A 21,134-nucleotide genomic window follows, 5' to 3' on the forward strand; every position below is an offset into this window, starting at 1 on the left:
CTGTGTCTTAAAAGTTTGCTGGGGTCTACATTGTTATGGGGGCTCCACAGCGACCACATAAAGGCCCAGATTTCCATGCCCTACCCTTGCGGACGTTCCTCTGTCTCACCAGTTTGGCGTAGCCTCTGTGGTCCAGGATGAGGTTCTCAGGCTTGAGGTCTCTGTAGATGATCCCTTTGGAATGCAGGTAGGCGAAGGCCTCCACCACGCACGCCGTGTAAAAGCGGGTGGTCGAGTCTTCAAACGAACCCCTGCACAAACCGACACACCAGCAAGAACGAATCATCACATGAAGAAACATCGGACAGGGATCCCAAGTGTGCTCTTCATAAGTACAGGTTGGCCACATAGGTTTGGCTTCACCAGTGAAAAGCCTGTGATTGGCCCATTATAATCACCCTTACAGAAATGGAACATACTTAAAATCCATTCAAGTGAAATATATTGTCAATATATGGCAAAGCTTCACAATATATGAGACTTTGAACACATACTCTCAGATAGTGGATCCTATTTTATTCAGGGTCTCCTCGTTTTCAATGTTACTCAGCACTTAAATGATAAACTAAATCAGCTCGCTGTTATGGCTAATTTGCCTCACCTAGTGTCTTTGGTGGGAACTGCTTGCTGATTTTAAGATGAAAACAGCAGCCAGCGATGCTGCAGGCCAGGGTTTGCCACCCCTGACCTAGCAGACTGAGCACAGCCTCACTTGAATTCACGTTTGTTCTGAGTCGTCTTCTCACCTGTCCCTCAGTATAGTCCAGAGTTCTCCTCCAAGACAGGCCTCCATTAGCATGTACAGATACTTGCTGTCCTTGAATGTCCTGTAAAGTCTAAGTAAAAACATTGAAAGGAACCCAATTTATTTTTGACACCTGTATTCAGTAATTCAATAACCATTTCTACACAGACTCAGTATGGGGAGCTGGTGACGTGGTGGTGAACTTTCTGCCCCCTACATCATCCTGTGCCCCCCCCAGTGATTTGGGGGTCCCACCTTTATGGACTGCTGGAGGTCTGATTTATTTTTCCACCTGCCACCTGCCCTATACAGGCTGTGCTTTTGTTTGTGTTGAAGCCAGACTGGTTTGTGTGCTGTTGATTTGGGTGTCCTTGAAGCAAATTGTGGCTGAACCTTTTTTAAACTGATTTTGAACTGATTTAGAACTGTCAGGCAGGATGGTCAGAATGTGGAATACTTGTCTCTTTTTGAGTTGGAAGATCTTGTCTCTACTTTGAGGCCTTTGTTCAAGGCTTACTTTCTTATCTAAGGTCACTTTAATCAGGTCTTTCCTGGTTCCTGGTTTTTGCCAAACTTGGGGAATATTAAGAATGAAGTTACACTACACCAAACTGTGTTTGTGAAGAAATAAATATACATTTGTCTCAGTTTCAGGTGTGCCCTACCTGACGATGAAATCAGAGTGGGCCTCCTGCATGATCTGTTTCTCTGAGCGGATGTGCTCCTGCTGTCGCGTGTCCACGATGTGCCGCTTCTTCAGGATCTTCATGGCGAATGTCCGGGACTCGTCGCTTTTGAGCTGCACCTGCCCAAACGGCAACATCAAGGTTCTCACATGGTCTCCTCTCCGTTTTTCACTAACAGCTTCTGAGAGAGGCTATTGGGATAGAGAGCTTCACTTTCTCTTGATTTAATGTAACGAGTGAGCACTATCTAGTTTTCCCAGATGTGGTCTGCTTGTTTATCTACAGTACAGTAAGTAAGAGCTGTGTGAGCAGCTGGTGTAAACCCTCCAGAGCATCTAGTGTAAATTACCATTTTAGCAGACAGATAAAAAGCAAAGAGCTCCACCCATGCTGAAGGGGAAGTTTTCTATTCTACAGAAACATGTGTCAATTTACTTTACACCTGTAAGATGCTAAATCCAGCTGCCAGGTCTCGATACTGCGGGGCAGGAGCAGACTCAAACAGTCATTTCAGTAAGTGAGATGTGAAAGGATTTAATGCACAGCACAGGCTTTTCCCTGGCTTTTTTTCAACGTCTCATCTTTCTGGTCACATCAGTGAAACACTCTCTTCCCCCCCCCCCCCCCCCCTCCTACAAACTCAACACAGAGGCCCATATTCAGAAATAAAGCTCTGAGCTTTTGTGACTTTAAACCTGTAGCTCTGCCCTCTAACAAAATTTGCAGGAGCTTGTTAATATGCGATCGAGGCATTGCGGTAGGCCTGCCGTAATCATCTCAATTAACCTTCAGTTATCAGTGGAGCCATTTGAGATACAGCTCTCCCTGGTGAGGGCTTAACTAACTTCGGTGAGAGCTGGAGGATTGAGAAGTGTAGATACAGTTCTCCTGGGGAATGGCGGCATGCATGCTAATCTCAAATCCGATTTCTGCTCTGCATAAAATGAACAGCTGAGTATAAATGAATGAGAGAGCGGGAGTACAGATGGAGAAGAAGCAGGAAGAGGCAGATGGGACCTAGAAAAGGCTCCACCTGCACTTGGAGGGATGAGCAGAACTTCTGTGTGATGAACACGCGTGTGCCAATCAGACTATATGTATATGTATTATATCCCACCAACATTCTGGAAGGAAACAATCTTCAAATGCTCTCGTGTCTTTGAGTATTCTCAACAAAACAGAGTACTGGTGAAAATAGACATTTATTCTAAAATGGTCAATGATGTGTACTGTATACAAACAAACTAAGAGCCTAATATTATGTTAACGATACTAGGTGCAGGTCACACAGCTTTGCAGAGTGTGAGGAAAAACACACCGAAATATGATGATGACGTGTGAAATGAACTCTCCCAAAAAACAGAGATGTAGGTATTCCTACCAGCTCCACACGGCCAAATCCCCCCACTCCTAGAGTGTCAATGATGTTGAAGTCCACCAGGGTCAAGCTGGAGAAGAAGGCGTTCTCTGCCTCATACCTGGGTTTCAGAGGGAGAAAGGGGCACTGTCAGAGGTGTGGAGGCTACAGGTGGCCAGAGGGTGGGACAGGTGAGGGGCATGATGGGAACGCGACTGTCTCTCTCCCGCTCTCTCTTTATAATCACTAGATGTGAATGAACTGGCTAGGTCTGGGAGCTTTCTTTAAACAGAGTTTTTTTTCTGTCTTTGCTATATGTGGCTCAGTGATGTATTTTGTCAGATAAGATGGGTGTTGGGTGGGAGGTGGTAGAGTTGCTGTGCCGTTACAGTAACACTGAGGTATTGTTATGATGACTGAATGTCAGACAGTCAGTCTGGAGTCACCCCCAGGATAAAGGACACTCATCGATGGACTCATCTGGGAGCTGGTGATCATATCTGAACATGTCGAACATCCACGTAATAGACCTAGTACTGACAATTCAGACTGTATTAAGACTGCCCCTGTTACACTTTCTAAATGTACAAGGCCTGCAAACAACTAAATAAAGAAGAAATATACCAAAAAATATTTGAATTTGGAGTATGCGTCCACAATATAAACAAATTGGTTTACAGCTTTGTCCCACTTAAAACTTACCTCCATAAAACCACTAACAGTTGGCTGTACCTGAACAGTTTAGAGTGTGTTACGGAATGATCGGGAATATTCAGGTGTCAGATGAATGTCTGTGCAGTAGTGTTCAGAGATGCCACCTCTGTTTGTTTGCTCTCTCCGTGGTAACTAATCTGCACTCAAACCCTTGGCAGGTGAATACTATTTCCTGTCTGTCAGTCTGATGGCTTCATTGGGCAGATGGTGCAGGACTAGTAACATAAACAGTTTAGGATGGTTGTCACCTCTGTGACAAAAGACCTCCTGAAGAAACCCGGATGTTGTTCCCAGTCTCCATTTGATTTCTAATTATATATTTCAAGGGCACGTATTGCTGTTTCTGACATAGCATGACCTTAAATGGGCCACCTCTCAAAGGTATTTAAATTAAAATGATTCAATTCAAAGAAAGTAACCACTAGCTGCAATTCAGTATTGAATGAATATACAGCATATACAGTACAGTGGACCAAGGACAAACAAATCAAACAAATCTCAGAATTTGCATAGTCTTGAGTATCCACAGTTTTGGGGTTCACCAGGGGCAGAGTAACCTCAGATTGAGAAAGGCAACAGTAAAATGATGAGTCATTCAGCGCCTCATTAAAATAGCACCTCTATTCTTCAACTCTGACAGATGTACTCTGTTCCCACTGTAACTGCTGTCGTATGAAATAACTATGAAATAATATCTTCAACTGCCTTCAACATGTTTCCCTTTTAAGCACTTTTAACACTGAAGTGCTTATTAGAGCTTAAGTGCTTTCAAACACTGCACACACCTGATGTTCATTCATGGCAAACTGGAAATGATCAGTTAACCGTCACTTTCACATGCTATTTAAGTCAAGGGCACGTTATGTCCCTGGATGTTCCCTTTAGGGAACTGCCTCTTCTGCTGCGCTCTGTAGAACACACACCATCTGTGTGATTCTCTATTGTTCTTGCATAGCTATCGATGCTGCCAGCTTTGGTTTCGTTAATCCAACTCTGGATGAATTGTAATGGTTTGTGAACCCCAGAAGCAAAATCAAAATCAAACTGCCAGTGTGCCTTTTTCCTAAAACTTAAACTTGCAAGCAGGGATGAAGGGGTCCAAGCAGTCCAGCAGGGCAGGGTCACCAGGGACACTCGTTTGGATCATGTTAAAAGTATGGCTGTAAGCACTGATTGCAAGTTTTATGTCAACTGACCAAATATTGGGTGTAATGGATGAATCAGAGTCGTTTTTTGAGGGTTAGTCTGAAGATGATTTGTGGAAAGTTTGGTGAAGATTGGACAACATATGATGGTGTTGAAATGTTGGTGTTTTTAAACCTTTTGATCAAGTCCAACATCAATTAAGTTGAGATAACAGATTGTTATGTCTCAGCTTTAGGATTTACCAAGGTATCAGAATACATAAGAAACCGTTTTTTGAGCGAAATACATCAATAGTCATTAGCAGAGACACATATTTGCTTATTGCAGTGCTTCCTAGTGATAAAATGACACCAAATATTTCCACATTCTTAGGAAGGAATCTTCATCCAAATACCAAGTTTAGGTTTGATGCATCAAAACATTGCTGAGTTATGATCTCACTTCCCGTTTGGCGACTTTGCCGCCTTTTTCGATTGACTGTAATGGACGAACGCTTTTGTCTCTGCCTTGGAATCTTCCAAGATACAACTACACACAATAATTACTTTTTTAAGACAAAATCATCAATAGTTATTGGGCAAAACACGTTTTTAATTGTTGCCACGCCCGCTGTGGTAAAATGAATCACGTTTGTTTTGCACGTCCTCAGGAAAGGGTACTTTGTCTATTTGTCGATACATCAAATTGTTGCTGAAATATGAGCTCACTTCCTGTTTGGCCACTTCACCGCCAATTTTCGATTGGCCGAGATGGACGAAAGCTTTTGAAAATCAAAAATCCATTTGATAGCTTTTGTGAGGCTTGTTCTGAACATCAACTGTGTCAAAAGGCCAGATTTGTGTTGCCTTAGTTAACAGTTTGTAGTAAGAGGCAAGCTGGCAGAATTCATGGTGTTGCAGGCATTGGCCTAATTTCTTTTATGGGACCTCATAGCCTTGGCTTCACTGGTGGACAGATTACATTTCTTTGGCTCTGGCTTTTTAAATCAGCCTGGAAACGCTGATATGTTCCATGCTCAAAAAAATCAGTGACACTATCCGGCCAGCTGGGTAATATTCTAGCCAGGAGCCACTGGAAAAAAACACCCTTAATCCTACACAGGTGTAATTCCACTTAACACCACACAATGGTGTTTATTAGGCTTCCCGATACACTGGGATGTTTTTAAAGATAGGGCAGCAGTACAATATAACAGTTAAGGAACTTGGCTTGCAACCCAATAGTTGCTGGTTATATTCCCAGGTAATGCACAGCCCTTGCACCCTTGAGCAAGATACTTAACCTGAATTACTATACTGTATAAATGCATTCTATGTAAAAGTGAAACAATGTGCGAGTTGCTCTGGATAGGAACATCTGTTAAATGGCAGAAATGACACAAAGCGATCTGTCTCTCTGTAAATGGCCTTAGCTGTAAAACTGGCAGCTGATTGTTTTGGCCGGACCAGCTCTCAAGTGTCATGTTCTCCCAGTCTGGCATTTGACATTGAGGCACTGATATCAGATGAGGGTCATAATCAAATTATATTCTGATACTTGTGAAGAATCCACAGCCTCCATGACACTGTTCCAGAACGAAACTGACCTTGCCAGTGTGCCATAAAGTTTAACCCAACACACTGTCTGTATTCTGAACCCTCTGAACAGGCGAATGTAAACAATATAAATATACAGGCTAATTATAATAATATGGGGGAGCAATGGCTTTCAGCATGCTTAGAAACAACAACCCAACAACCAAACAACCAAACAACAAATGTATAGAGCTTTTCAGGATCCTCAAGAGAGTTAGAACCCTTACATCATTGGACACATTATAATTCCCCAGTTCCATGCACTGCAACATGTGTAGTTTCCTAATAATATCTGCGGGGGCATTTTCAAATTTGACCAGCAGATAGAGTAAAAGTATTTAAAACGGGAATTCCACCCTGGTCTGGTCTGGATCACAGCATTTCCCTCACCCTGCACCCACTCTAAAGCCCCTATTATCGCATACATATTCCAAAAGCCAGCTTCAGACATTTTTTTCCCATAAGTCTGACAGCAAGAGCAAACTATCATGCTTGAAAAAAAAAAAAGTATTGCAAAGAAAATTTTTTGCCAATCTCCTCTTGAGGCAGTTTAACACCGATTAACCTCCTCCTGAGCTCAGCAGCAACTTGGAAACTCATACGTCAACTATGTTGGCAAGAAGTCTTCAACAGCTTTCTCCTCAGTGTGTGTGCCACTGCACACTTACCTTCAGCAGAATAAGTGCTACTAGCTAGTAACATGGAGCTTAAGGCTCATCCACACCAAGAACGATAACTATAACGATAACTACATACAATATGCTGTTTTTAAAACCGTTCTATCTCAAGTGTATGGTGCCACAACTATAATGACAACGACAGTGACAAACAATATCGTTAGCTGCATGAACAATAAAACACCAATCAAAATCCAATTGCAATGGCAAAGCTGAGAGACTATTTACAGAACATTGCTCATCAGTGTGGGTGCTCACATTGTTACTGTTATAGTTATAGTTTTTGTTGTGAATGGGCCTTAATCAGTGGTTCACTGAGGGACACACGCTCACTTGCATGATAGATTGGCAGAAAAGGAAACTGACCTCCAGGCCTTTTATCTATCTCCCCATCTCCCCTGTGGCAAACCAGCACACTCCGACTGTGCATACTGTCTGCAATGAGCACTCAGCTCACTCCAACTGCGCATGCTGTCTGCAATGAGTACCCAGCTCACTCCGACTGCGCATACTGTCTGCAATGAGCACTAAGCTCACTCCAACTGCACATACTGTCTGCAATGAGTACCCAAAACACTCCAACTGCGCATACGGTCTGCAATGAATACCCAGCTCACTCCGACTGCGCATACTGTCTATGACCAGCCCCCAGCAGACATTCTGACTGCACTGCAGAGCTACCCAGCAGGCTTCAGCTCTGCTCCTTCTGGTCTGTTTCCATCAATTACTTTTTGCCATGGAAACAGGTGGGCGGACGCAGCTCCTCCTGGGCAGGGTCGGAGGGGACTCTGGGAGGAATGGCGACCGGCTGGATTTACATCTTTATCAAAGCGCACCAAATGGCCTGGACACATCTCATTTTGGGATGGAACAGAGCGACACATGGCACTGACAGAGAAAACACACACTGTTCTTCTTTTCTTCTCTCCCTTTGTACTCCCCTGCTTTCGTCTCTCAGAAAAGGCCTGTTTAATCATCTCTGCACTCTGTTCACTGCATTCTATTCACAATGCCTGCAGTCTCACAGGGAGCTGAGACAGACAGCGTTACAAAAGCTAGAATTTAATTAACAAAACAACAAATTACAGTTGGCTGATAATGCAGGTAGACTCCAATGGTTAAAACCAAGCGCAATTGTGTCCGTAGTATGACTTTTCATTTAATATTCATTAATTCATTAATCATTCATTCAAATTACTCTTCTGAGCTACTTCCCCCCACCAGAAAGAATTTAGTGATGACTAGAGATGATCAGCGATACCTAGGGATTAATGTATATGAATAATTGTATACCTTTTGAGGAGTATATTAAAGTGTTACACATAGACTATTGTCATACTACTTCCCTCTGAGGTAAAGGTACCGGAAAACAGATTGTTACCACCAGAGGGCGATCTTGTATCACAGTTTGTAGAAAGACGACCAGAGATTAAATTTAAGAATATTATTGAAGAATTCTTCATGTAAACCTGTTTTCAGGAAATTGAATTGCACCAAAAATAACGGGGGGGAAAAAGGGGGGAAAATATCTACAGGAGACTTTGATGCTGCACGCAACTGCAAAGAGGCCGTAGGCTCAAGCATGCTGCCATAGCTGTGGTATTATCGCCTTCGTATTTCAGGTGAAACTCGAAGACACAAGATAAAGATCGGCTTTCAAAGCATCACAGTCTCAGAGCTATAAGAGGATATTATGAATAAAAAAAAGAAATATGACTCCCCTTTGTTAATCTACTTCAATAAGAAAAAGAATGAAATATGACGGAGTGGGTATCATGCAATCAGTGTCTGTTGTATTTCTCTACATGTGGTTGATTGAGTAAGGCTGTCTTCCTCTGCAGGGCCCCAGGAATGGCTCTGTGATGGTGGCTTCTCTGCCTTCGCTCATGCTCTCAGTGGGGAAAACAGACACAAAGTGAGGGAGCCAAAATGGCTGATCCCTACAGTGTGCCACTCACAGCTCACCTTCAGAGGAAATTACCCACACAAGACGTCTACAAGACTGTCAATGCCAGTGCTACTCATCTCCTGGTCCTGCGGGCCACAGCGTCTGCAGGTATTCGCCCTGACCGTGCACTACACCGCCTAATTTCACTAATAATGTTACCTGCTCAGTTCAGATAATAAGATATTATCCTGGTTCAGATAATAAACACTGGTCTATACCCTTCTGAGCCCCTGCATAGTTTTTTTGGGTTTTTTTTTAAATAATACAGTGTCATGGATGCCAAAAACATGTTGGAAAATATTTTCAAAAATGTTATTTTATTTTTATTGAATGCCCCTGTGGGATTCAGCAGAGTAGAAGACAAGGCTCTTGACATTAAGACCAGAGACTCATGTCCCCTCACAACTGTTTGTTTCTTTGTTTGCCAGACTGCTTTGTCTCTGAATAACTCATAATAATAATCATAAAGATAAAAAGTTCATTTTAGAAGAGTGTGGATTCCCTAGTTCAACTTGTTTGCTTGAAATCCACACACCACATAAGCTATTTTGTTGTGTGACTTTTTTATATAAAGTGCTTTAATCCCTCCAGGGGACAAACATGAATTGGTGGGTCTTAGGTTATCTATTGCCTCTGGAACTGGAGTTACAGTTTGTGAAGTCCGTTTCCCCACATAAATACACAAAATGTTGTGGGTATAGGAAGTTTTAACCAGAGCTGAACAAATCCACCACCTCCAGTTGGAAGCCCTATCCCCCTATGCAAGATTATGAATTGCCTGAAGAAGTAAGCAAACAATGGTTTATGAGCAAAACACATCTCTGGAATTTGGGGGGGACTGAAGGTAGTAAAATAAATGGCAAACAGAGTTTGCAGAGAAAATGTAGTTGGATTAAAGGCATTCAGCGAAACTGTCCAAAGCACAGATCTGTCACCGCGGGGGGCCACATCGCACACAACAGCCAATCAGACCTCATGGAGGGCATCAACAGCTGCCAGCTGAGCGGAGCGCGTAAACATGCCAGAGAGACACGTAGCCGCGGCCGCGTTTAGCCTGAAATCTGTCACCGCGCTCACTCCGGCGCAACCAATTAAAACCCACTTCAGCATCTGCCGCCACTTTGAGGCCAATTTCCGGTGGCGGCCGGCTGTCCGTGAACGCGTTCCACTCCGGAAGCAGTCAGCCACCAGCCGGGAATGGCTGAGCCATCCTTAATAAGCGCGGAGAACAAACCCGCTTTGATCTGACAGCTGAGGGAACTTCATCATATCTGCATTCATGACTAAAGCCATTTATTATGACTTAGAGAAGAGAAGTGGAATGAGTTTCTGGAAGAAACACATTATGGACTTCAGGGCTTTTAATATGCTTCTTTATCATAAGTTATCACATTTCTTTCACACTTTTCGGGGAGGAGGATGCTCGAGATGTTGTATTCCTGTCATAGTTTTCTGAGTTGTAGTGTGCCATGACTGTAATGACAATGACAATGGCAATGATAACATGGCCTATATTTTGCTCGCAGAGAAGAAAAAGATGATGTTAGGTCATGGGTAAGTGCATTAAAACACAAGAGAAAATGTCCAAAAAATGGAGCTGCAGATTTAACAAACTGCTCCTGTCTTCAGCACAAAAAGTGGGTGTTAATTAGACATCACTGTAAGACTCAATTAGAACATTCATCAGAAATATTCTTGAAAAATGACATTTGGCTAATATAAAAGGTTGTAATATCAATTTGCCTAGGGCTTGGGGCCTCAGGCTGTTTTGAGTTCAAACTTGTGGAGTACTAGTTTGTACAATCTTGAATAATTGGTGCATCATTTATTTGAAGCCCCAGATGTGTGTGACATCTATTGTATTTGAGGGCACTGTTCAAAGTGTAGCTGTCCGTAATGTATGGTCACGTTCTACTTGTGTGAAACTGAAACTATCTAATGCACTGCAATTTTGACTTTTGTGCCATGAGGCCATCAAAATGTAGCCCCTAGAGTTTACAATTAGTTCTCACTCTGTTCTACAGTTCATAAAAATAAAACGTGGGTCAATGTGGGTCAAGCTGTGCTGGGATGAGTCAGCCAACAGAAGGGCACCAGAAGGGGTACAATGGCCCAGGTGCAGCCTGACTTACAGATCCAGGTTCTATTAATGGAAGTGATTTACCTCAATTAAAACAAATGAAACAGACCGTCATATCTCCATTTTCTGCATTTAAGACAAGCCAACATGGCTTCCCAAGTTCAGGTGTCCTTGGGTCACCAAAATGTCTCCAATTCCCCGGACAGCGGAGTGACAGAAAGGCTACTCTCTATTCGCCCAAAGGCAACCCATCATGTGGGACAAATGATGTAAGTGCATCATTCTGACCAGGTGTTTAGTATCGCTGCGGGTTTTCCTCTTGACACGGTAACGTAGATTTTTTTTAAATTGCTCATTTGAACAGCAAGGGTTAGGGCTTGAGCCAGGTTGTTTGTCTATTACCTGTTAATCACTTCTACTGGTTGCATACCTGTAGAGTGATTGAACATTTGTCTTAGGTAACTTAAATAGCTGTGGAATTTATCAGTAGATTAGCTTTGATTTGGTATTGCTTGTGAGCAATTGTAGGCCATTTAAATAGGCGTGTCAGAGCGACGCTAGCGTATATTAGACTGGCGAAAGTTGTCCTTAGTCAGTAAGTGCATCATTCTGACCAGGTGTTTAGTATCGCTGCGGGTTTTCCTCTTGACACGGTAACGTAGATTTTTTTTAAATTGCTCATTTGAACAGCAAGGGTTAGGGCTTGAGCCAGGTTGTTTGTCTATTACCTGTTAATCACTTCTACTGGTTGCATACCTGTAGAGTGATTGAACATTTGTCTTAGGTAACTTAAATAGCTGTGGAATTTATCAGTAGATTAGCTTTGATTTGGTATTGCTTGTGAGCAATTGTAGGCCATTTAAATAGGCGTGTCAGAGCGACGCTAGCGTATATTAGACTGGCGAAAGTTGTCCTTAGTCAGTAAGTGCATCATTCTGACCAGGTGTTTAGTATCGCTGCGGGTTTTCCTCTTGACACGGTAACGTAGATTTTTTTTAAATTGCTCATTTGAACAGCAAGGGTTAGGGCTTGAGCCAGGTTGTTTGTCTATTACCTGTTAATCACTTCTACTGGTTGCATACCTGTAGAGTGATTGAACATTTGTCTTAGGTAACTTAAATAGCTGTGGAATTTATCAGTAGATTAGCTTTGATTTGGTATTGCTTGTGAGCAATTGTAGGCCATTTAAATAGGCGTGTCAGAGCGACGCTAGCGTATATTAGACTGGCGAAAGTTGTCCTTAGTCAGTAAGTGCATCATTCTGACCAGGTGTTTAGTATCGCTGCGGGTTTTCCTCTTGACACGGTAACGTAGATTTTTTTTAAATTGCTCATTTGAACAGCAAGGGTTAGGGCTTGAGCCAGGTTGTTTGTCTATTACCTGTTAATCACTTCTACTGGTTGCATACCTGTAGAGTGATTGAACATTTGTCTTAGGTAACTTAAATAGCTGTGGAATTTATCAGTAGATTAGCTTTGATTTGGTATTGCTTGTGAGCAATTGTAGGCCATTTAAATAGGCGTGTCAGAGCGACGCTAGCGTATATTAGACTGGCGAAAGTTGTCCTTAGTCAGTAAGTGCATCATTCTGACCAGGTGTTTAGTATCGCTGCGGGTTTTCCTCTTGACACGGTAACGTAGATTTTTTTTAAATTGCTCATTTGAACAGCAAGGGTTAGGGCTTGAGCCAGGTTGTTTGTCTATTACCTGTTAATCACTTCTACTGGTTGCATACCTGTAGAGTGATTGAACATTTGTCTTAGGTAACTTAAATAGCTGTGGAATTTATCAGTAGATTAGCTTTGATTTGGTATTGCTTGTGAGCAATTGTAGGCCATTTAAATAGGCGTGTCAGAGCGACGCTAGCGTATATTAGACTGGCGAAAGTTGTCCTTAGTCAGTAAGTGCATCATTCTGACCAGGTGTTTAGTATCGCTGCGGGTTTTCCTCTTGACACGGTAACGTAGATTTTTTTTAAATTGCTCATTTGAACAGCAAGGGTTAGGGCTTGAGCCAGGTTGTTTGTCTATTACCTGTTAATCACTTCTACTGGTTGCATACCTGTAGAGTGATTGAACATTTGTCTTAGGTAACTTAAATAGCTGTGGAATTTATCAGTAGATTAGCTTTGATTTGGTATTGCTTGTGAGCAATTGTAGGCCATTTAAATAGGCGTGTCAGAGCGACGCTAGCGTATATTAGACTGGCGAAAGTTGTCCTTAGTCAGTAAGTGCATCATTCTGACCAGGTGTTTAGTATCGCTGCGGGTTTTCCTCTTGACACGGTAACGTAGATTTTTTTTAAATTGCTCATTTGAACAGCAAGGGTTAGGGCTTGAGCCAGGTTGTTTGTCTATTACCTGTTAATCACTTCTACTGGTTGCATACCTGTAGAGTGATTGAACATTTGTCTTAGGTAACTTAAATAGCTGTGGAATTTATCAGTAGATTAGCTTTGATTTGGTATTGCTTGTGAGCAATTGTAGGCCATTTAAATAGGCGTGTCAGAGCGACGCTAGCGTATATTAGACTGGCGAAAGTTGTCCTTAGTCAGTAAGTGCATCATTCTGACCAGGTGTTTAGTATCGCTGCGGGTTTTCCTCTTGACACGGTAACGTAGATTTTTTTTAAATTGCTCATTTGAACAGCAAGGGTTAGGGCTTGAGCCAGGTTGTTTGTCTATTACCTGTTAATCACTTCTACTGGTTGCATACCTGTAGAGTGATTGAACATTTGTCTTAGGTAACTTAAATAGCTGTGGAATTTATCAGTAGATTAGCTTTGATTTGGTATTGCTTGTGAGCAATTGTAGGCCATTTAAATAGGCGTGTCAGAGCGACGCTAGCGTATATTAGACTGGCGAAAGTTGTCCTTAGTCAGTAAGTGCATCATTCTGACCAGGTGTTTAGTATCGCTGCGGGTTTTCCTCTTGACACGGTAACGTAGATTTTTTTTAAATTGCTCATTTGAACAGCAAGGGTTAGGGCTTGAGCCAGGTTGTTTGTCTATTACCTGTTAATCACTTCTACTGGTTGCATACCTGTAGAGTGATTGAACATTTGTCTTAGGTAACTTAAATAGCTGTGGAATTTATCAGTAGATTAGCTTTGATTTGGTATTGCTTGTGAGCAATTGTAGGCCATTTAAATAGGCGTGTCAGAGCGACGCTAGCGTATATTAGACTGGCGAAAGTTGTCCTTAGTCAGTAAGTGCATCATTCTGACCAGGTGTTTAGTATCGCTGCGGGTTTTCCTCTTGACACGGTAACGTAGATTTTTTTTAAATTGCTCATTTGAACAGCAAGGGTTAGGGCTTGAGCCAGGTTGTTTGTCTATTACCTGTTAATCACTTCTACTGGTTGCATACCTGTAGAGTGATTGAACATTTGTCTTAGGTAACTTAAATAGCTGTGGAATTTATCAGTAGATTAGCTTTGATTTGGTATTGCTTGTGAGCAATTGTAGGCCATTTAAATAGGCGTGTCAGAGCGACGCTAGCGTATATTAGACTGGCGAAAGTTGTCCTTAGTCAGTAAGTGCATCATTCTGACCAGGTGTTTAGTATCGCTGCGGGTTTTCCTCTTGACACGGTAACGTAGATTTTTTTTAAATTGCTCATTTGAACAGCAAGGGTTAGGGCTTGAGCCAGGTTGTTTGTCTATTACCTGTTAATCACTTCTACTGGTTGCATACCTGTAGAGTGATTGAACATTTGTCTTAGGTAACTTAAATAGCTGTGGAATTTATCAGTAGATTAGCTTTGATTTGGTATTGCTTGTGAGCAATTGTAGGCCATTTAAATAGGCGTGTCAGAGCGACGCTAGCGTATATTAGACTGGCGAAAGTTGTCCTTAGTCAGTAAGTGCATCATTCTGACCAGGTGTTTAGTATCGCTGCGGGTTTTCCTCTTGACACGGTAACGTAGATTTTTTTTAAATTGCTCATTTGAACAGCAAGGGTTAGGGCTTGAGCCAGGTTGTTTGTCTATTACCTGTTAATCACTTCTACTGGTTGCATACCTGTAGAGTGATTGAACATTTGTCTTAGGTAACTTAAATAGCTGTGGAATTTATCAGTAGATTAGCTTTGATTTGGTATTGCTTGTGAGCAATTGTAGGCCATTTAAATAGGCGTGTCAGAGCGACGCTAGCGTATATTAGACTGGCGAAAGTTGTCCTTAGTCAGTAAGTGCATCATTCTGACCAGGTGTTTAGTATCGCTGCGGGTTTTCCTCTTGACACGGTAACGTAGATTTTTTTTAAATTGCTCATTTGAACAGCAAGGGTTAGGGCTTGAGCCAGGTTGTTTGTCTATTACCTGTTAATCACTTCTACTGGTTGCATACCTGTAGAGTGATTGAACATTTGTCTTAGGTAACTTAAATAGCTGTGGAATTTATCAGTAGATTAGCTTTGATTTGGTATTGCTTGTGAGCAATTGTAGGCCATTTAAATAGGCGTGTCAGAGCGACGCTAGCGTATATTAGACTGGCGAAAGTTGTCCTTAGTCAGTAAGTGCATCATTCTGACCAGGTGTTTAGTATCGCTGCGGGTTTTCCTCTTGACACGGTAACGTAGATTTTTTTTAAATTGCTCATTTGAACAGCAAGGGTTAGGGCTTGAGCCAGGTTGTTTGTCTATTACCTGTTAATCACTTCTACTGGTTGCATACCTGTAGAGTGATTGAACATTTGTCTTAGGTAACTTAAATAGCTGTGGAATTTATCAGTAGATTAGCTTTGATTTGGTATTGCTTGTGAGCAATTGTAGGCCATTTAAATAGGCGTGTCAGAGCGACGCTAGCGTATATTAGACTGGCGAAAGTTGTCCTTAGTCAGTAAGTGCATCATTCTGACCAGGTGTTTAGTATCGCTGCGGGTTTTCCTCTTGACACGGTAACGTAGATTTTTTTTAAATTGCTCATTTGAACAGCAAGGGTTAGGGCTTGAGCCAGGTTGTTTGTCTATTACCTGTTAATCACTTCTACTGGTTGCATACCTGTAGAGTGATTGAACATTTGTCTTAGGTAACTTAAATAGCTGTGGAATTTATCAGTAGATTAGCTTTGATTTGGTATTGCTTGTGAGCAATTGTAGGCCATTTAAATAGGCGTGTCAGAGCGACGCTAGCGTCGCTCCGTCCCCGTTTGTGATGTTATGTTTCTCCCCATCCCAGTCTGCTCTCTCCCTCGAAGACCCCCTCTGCGACGTGGGCCTCCACGGCGTCGGAACCCCTCAAACCTCAGCTATCCCCCGCTGACCCCCTGTGAGGACTTTGCTGTCACAGGGGGACTATGGAACTGCCAGTCTGCCACTCGGAAGGCTGACTTCATCCCTGCGTATGCCTCCCTCCAGTCCCTACAATTCCTTGCCCTAACTGAGACCTGGATCACACCTGACAACACCGCCACTCCCGCTGCCCTCTCATCCTCCTTCTCCTTCTCGCACACTCCCCGGCCTTCCGGCCGTGGCGGTGGTACTGGTCTTTTAATTTCCCCCTCGTGGAAATTCTCTGTTCTCCCCCTCTCTGACCTGTCCATATCCACTTTTGAATTCCATTCTGTTGCAGTATCCTACCCTACTAACCTTTTCATTGCAGTTATCTACCGTCCTCCAGGGCCCCTGGGAAACTTTCTTGATGAGCTAGACACCCTTCTCAGCTCCTTCCCTGAGGATGGCACCCCACTGATTCTCCTTGGAGACTTCAACATCCACCTAGAAGCCTCCCAGTCTGCTGCCTTCCTACCGCTAATCCACTCCTTCGGCCTCTCCCTGCAACACTCTCCTCCAACCCACAAGGCGGGCAATGTCCTAGACCTTGTCTTTGTAAGGAACTGCTCATGCTCCGATTTCACGGTTACCCCTCTGCATACATCTGATCACCACTTCATCTCATTCTCCCTCCCTCTTCCTCCCCATCCTCCTCCCCCTCCTCCCTCCCACACTTCCTCAGCCCGCCGTAACCTCCGCTCCCTCTCACCCTCTTCCTTTGCCAGCACCGTCACCGCCTCACTCCCCCCTCTCGAATCCTTCTCCAAACTCCCCGCTGACTCTGCATCTGCCACCCTCCTTTCATCTCTCTCCTCCGCCTTTGACTCTCTCTGTCCCCCTGTCTCAAAGCCACCTCGCACATCCCCTCCCAGTCCTTGGATATCTGACACCCTCCGTACCTCCAGGGCCAGCCTCCGCGCAGCGGAGAGGAAGTGGGGGAAATCCAGAGACGCTTCCGACCTCATGACTTACCAGTCTCTCCTGGCGGCATTCTCTTCCGATGTCACTGCCGCCAAAGCAAAATACTATCAAACGCAAATTCAGAACTCTGCTTCTAACCCCCGGAAACTTTTCTCCATTTTCTCCTCTCTCCTCAACGCTCCGCCTCCTCCTCCTCAGTCCTCCTTCGCTGCTGATGACTTTGCTGATTTCTTCGATGAGAAGGTCGCAGTCATCCGCAGATCCTTTACAACCGCCGCCCCCCTCACTGTGCCCTTCCCCCCCTCTAGGCCCATCCCTTCCTTTTCCACTTTCTCCCCCCTTACAGACTCTGATGTTTCTCAACTCCTGCTCTGCCACCGCCCTACAACCTGTGCCCTTGACCCTATCCCCTCTTCTCTTCTCCAAACTATCACACCTGACATTCTCCCATTTGTCACCTCCCTTGTCAACTCCTCCCTGTCTTCCGGCTGTTTTCCGGCATCCTCCAAGAGGGCCCACATCACTCCGCTGCTAAAAAAGCCTACCCTGGATCCCTCCATCATCCAGAACTACCGCCCGGTATCTCTTCTTCCTTTCCTTTCTAAAACTATAGAACGAGCCGCTTCTACTCAACTTTCTTCCTTCTTTTCTAACAACAACCTGCTAGACCCCCATCAGTCTGGCTTCAGATCGGGCCACTCGACAGAGACTGCGCTCCTCTCCGTCAGTGAGTCACTTCATGCCGCACGAGCAGCCTCCCTCTCCTCTGTCCTCATTCTTCTAGATCTCTCTGCTGCCTTCGACACTGTGGATCACTCCATCCTCCTGTCTGCCCTGTCAGCAACGGGCATCTGTGGCACAGCCCTGGACTGGATTGAGTCCTACCTCTCTGGTCGCTCCTTCCAGGTTGCCTGGGCTGGTTCGGTATCGACACCTCGGCCCCTCGCCACAGGAGTTCCCCAGGGCTCGGTCCTTGGCCCGCTTCTTTTTTCTCTCTACACTCGCTCCCTTGGCCCTGTGATCACTGCACATGGGCTATCCTACCACTGCTATGCGGACGATACCCAACTCTTCGTCTCGTTCCCGCCGTCTGATACGCAGGTTTCAGCCCGTATCTCTGCTTGCCTGAGGGACATCCAGAGCTGGATGGACAACCACCATCTAAAGCTCAACCCAGGTAAAACTGAAATGATATTCATCCCTGCTAATACCTCTCCCCATCTGGATCTCTCCATTTCCCTCGGGGATACCACACTCACGCCGTCACCCAGTGCAAGGAACCTCGGCGTGGTGATGGACAGCAGACTGTCCCTTTCCGAGAACATTGCGGCGGTGACCCGGTCTTGCAGGTTCTTCCTATACAACATACGGAGAATCCGCCCCTTTCTCACCCCCTACTCAACCCAGCTCCTGGTCCAAGCGATGGTTCTGTCCCGCCTGGACTACTGCAATTCCCTCTTGGCTGGCCTCCCAGCGTCTGCCATCAGACCCCTCCAACTCATCCAGAATGCAGCAGCTCGTCTGGTCTTCAACCTTCCCAAATACTCACACGTCACCCCCCTGCTTACTTCCCTCCACTGGCTGCCTGTCATGGCTCGCATCAAATTCAAAACATTGGTGCTAGCCTTCCAAGCAGTTAAAGGGTCTTCCCCAGCTTATCTGCAAAAAATCATCAGACCCTACACCCCTGCCAGACCTCTTCGTTCAGCCTCCACAGGCCGCTTGGCACCTCCCCCTCTCAGAACCTCCACCTCACGCTCACGACTACTGTCTGTTCTGGCTCCACGGTGGTGGAACGAACTCCCCGTTGAGGTCAGAACTATAGAATCCCTCCCCACCTTCAAGCGCAAGCTGAAGACACACCTCTTCAAACAGCACCTCTCCCCATCCCTCCCTACCTCCCTGTGAACCTTAATTGTTGTCTCTGTGACTTGTGTATCAGTATTTTAGTTGGCTAGGTAAGCAGTGTTTGGATAGTTAACTTTGGTGACTTTTGCTCTGTTTGTTTGTTTGTTCAAAAAAAAAAAAAAAAAAAAAAAAAAAAAAAAAAATGGCCCTTGTCCTTATCTTTGTTGTACAGGTAGCAGTTGAAATTGTACTTACCTCTAGGGTCTTTCAGCGAACTTATCCCTGGTTATGGGTATGCACTTTGTTGTACGTCGCTCTGGATAAGAGCGTCTGCCAAATGCCAATAATGTAATGTAATGTAATGTAATGTAGAACCACGCATCCTGAGCCTTTCAGATGAGCATGAGGGTCGGCATGTTACATAGAGGACAGACAGTCTTGCCCTAAGCCTCTAGAGTTTGATAATGTAAGATAGGAGAAATCCAGGAGAGGCTTTTTAAAGGGAGCGTAGACGATAATGGAAGCTGGCATCCTGATTAAGCAGACGGGATGTGATTTTGCCAGACAACAGCGGCCCCGGCAAGCAAATAAACACAAGCCCACTGCAGCCGGAGATCTCCTTTTACATCCGGTGACGGCTAGAAAAGATTTCATTATAATCAAACTATACAAAACAAGACTGGGACTTACATTTACTGATTGAAATGCACTTCATACTTGTAAGTATCCTCATAAACCGTGTGTGTGTGTGTGTGTGTGTGTGCATGTGCGAGACACAGGGACGGAGAGAGAGACAGAGGGGGAGATTGAAAACGAGATCTGCATCACTGTAATTTATCAGTGTCGGGAAAGAGGGCGAGAGAGCTCTGTTTTTCCCCAACCTTTCAGCGGAGGTGCGGAGGATTATCAGGGCTCAGAGAGCGCAGGAACACACACAGTCAGCCCCCCTCCTGCAGCTGGCCAGAGAATACCAGACGGTGGGCTTCACAAAAAACATGTGCGTACGCACATGCGTGCATGTACGCATGCTGTTTGCGTGCGCGCATAACTACATGTGCATGTGTGCAGTCAGTTTAACAGACACAGGCTGACTGACTCCTCACGGAGGAGGGAGGAGGGAGGAGGGAGGAGGGAGGAGGGGGGTGGAGGCCTGAGAAAGGCCCAGCAAGGAGGAAGGAGGAAGGAGGAAGGAGGAAGGGGGGGGGTTGAGAAAGAGGGGCAGCAAAGGTCCCAGTACAGAGCTCTTTAATTCCCAGACGGAGTCCTGACAGCTGAGTGATGGGGGGCCAAGTAAGGCAGCCATCTGTCTCAATTTACCCAATGCTTTGCAGTCATTTTCTACATATACCACAGCTAGTACTCTCACATGCACAGATCAGCCACACACACACACACACACACACACAGACAGAAGCCAGCCGATGTCCTGCCCGAGGCACGAGGATTCCGCTGCCGTGTCCAAACGGCCGTGCCACGGCTAACATTGCACCGCTTCCTCTGGGAGAAGCATTGATAATGACCTTCAGTCCTCCTCTGACTCTGTTATAGAAGCACTCTGAGGTGCCCGTGCCAGCAAGTTATGGTAACATTTTCACAGGGAAGCGAAACAATTCCCACCTTCCAGTTTATCATGTATAAAAGTTGTTCCGATCTAAATCTAAAGCAAGGCTTTCTGTTATGCAATTCCTCAACATTTTCCCCCTTTAGAAAAAGGGGCTTATGTTAATCAGTGTTGGGTGTTATGCAACCGTAAATTAACTTAATGGTACTGAGCAGTCATCTTCACCAAATTAGAAGCATTACTTTCCTGTCGAGACAGATGACTTTCGTGATGACAGTGCCTCCATCCACAGATCACCAGCCAAGCAGTCCCAGGAGAGGCGAAGAGCCTGACAGTGGTGTTATCTTATACGTCGTGGCCTTCTCAGACACTGAATTTGAACCCAATCAAGCATTAATGGGATATTCTGGAATGATGCTTAAGTTAGCAATTCCCTCAACCAACAGCTCAGCGTGAGTGGTCGGCTCTAAGAAGAGTGGTATCGTATTCCTCCTGCAGAATTCCGGACGCTCCAGACTATGCCGGCTGTAATGGTCTGCCGTTTCCATTCTTCATCACTACCTGCGACTCATGAATATTTCCCTATCTGTACTTCCTCTTCCCCACATCCT

The 21,134-nt window shown here is 44.5% G+C and overlaps 1 protein-coding gene across 3 annotated transcripts in view; it reads right to left on the reverse strand.

Moving 5' to 3' along the window:
- LOC133118576 (cGMP-dependent protein kinase 1-like) overlaps positions 1-21,134 on the reverse strand; it is a 101,905-nt gene that overhangs the window by 2,877 nt on the left and 77,894 nt on the right. For 2 of the 3 annotated variants that reach the window (XM_061228684.1, XM_061228683.1), the window contains exons 10-13: positions 2,813-2,909; positions 1,411-1,550; positions 747-836; positions 110-251 (exon numbers count right to left, since the gene is read on the reverse strand). In XM_061228684.1, coding sequence (XP_061084668.1) covers positions 110-251; positions 747-836; positions 1,411-1,550; positions 2,813-2,909 — 469 coding nt within the window. Of the gene's footprint in view, positions 1-109; positions 252-746; positions 837-1,410; positions 1,551-2,779; positions 2,910-21,134 lie in introns of all 3 variants that reach the window. The other variant, XM_061228682.1, reaches the window with a different exon arrangement.

The sequence above is a fragment of the Conger conger genome, chromosome 18 (genome assembly GCF_963514075.1).
Source record: "Conger conger chromosome 18, fConCon1.1, whole genome shotgun sequence".
NCBI classification, from domain to species: Eukaryota; Metazoa; Chordata; class Actinopteri; order Anguilliformes; family Congridae; genus Conger; species Conger conger.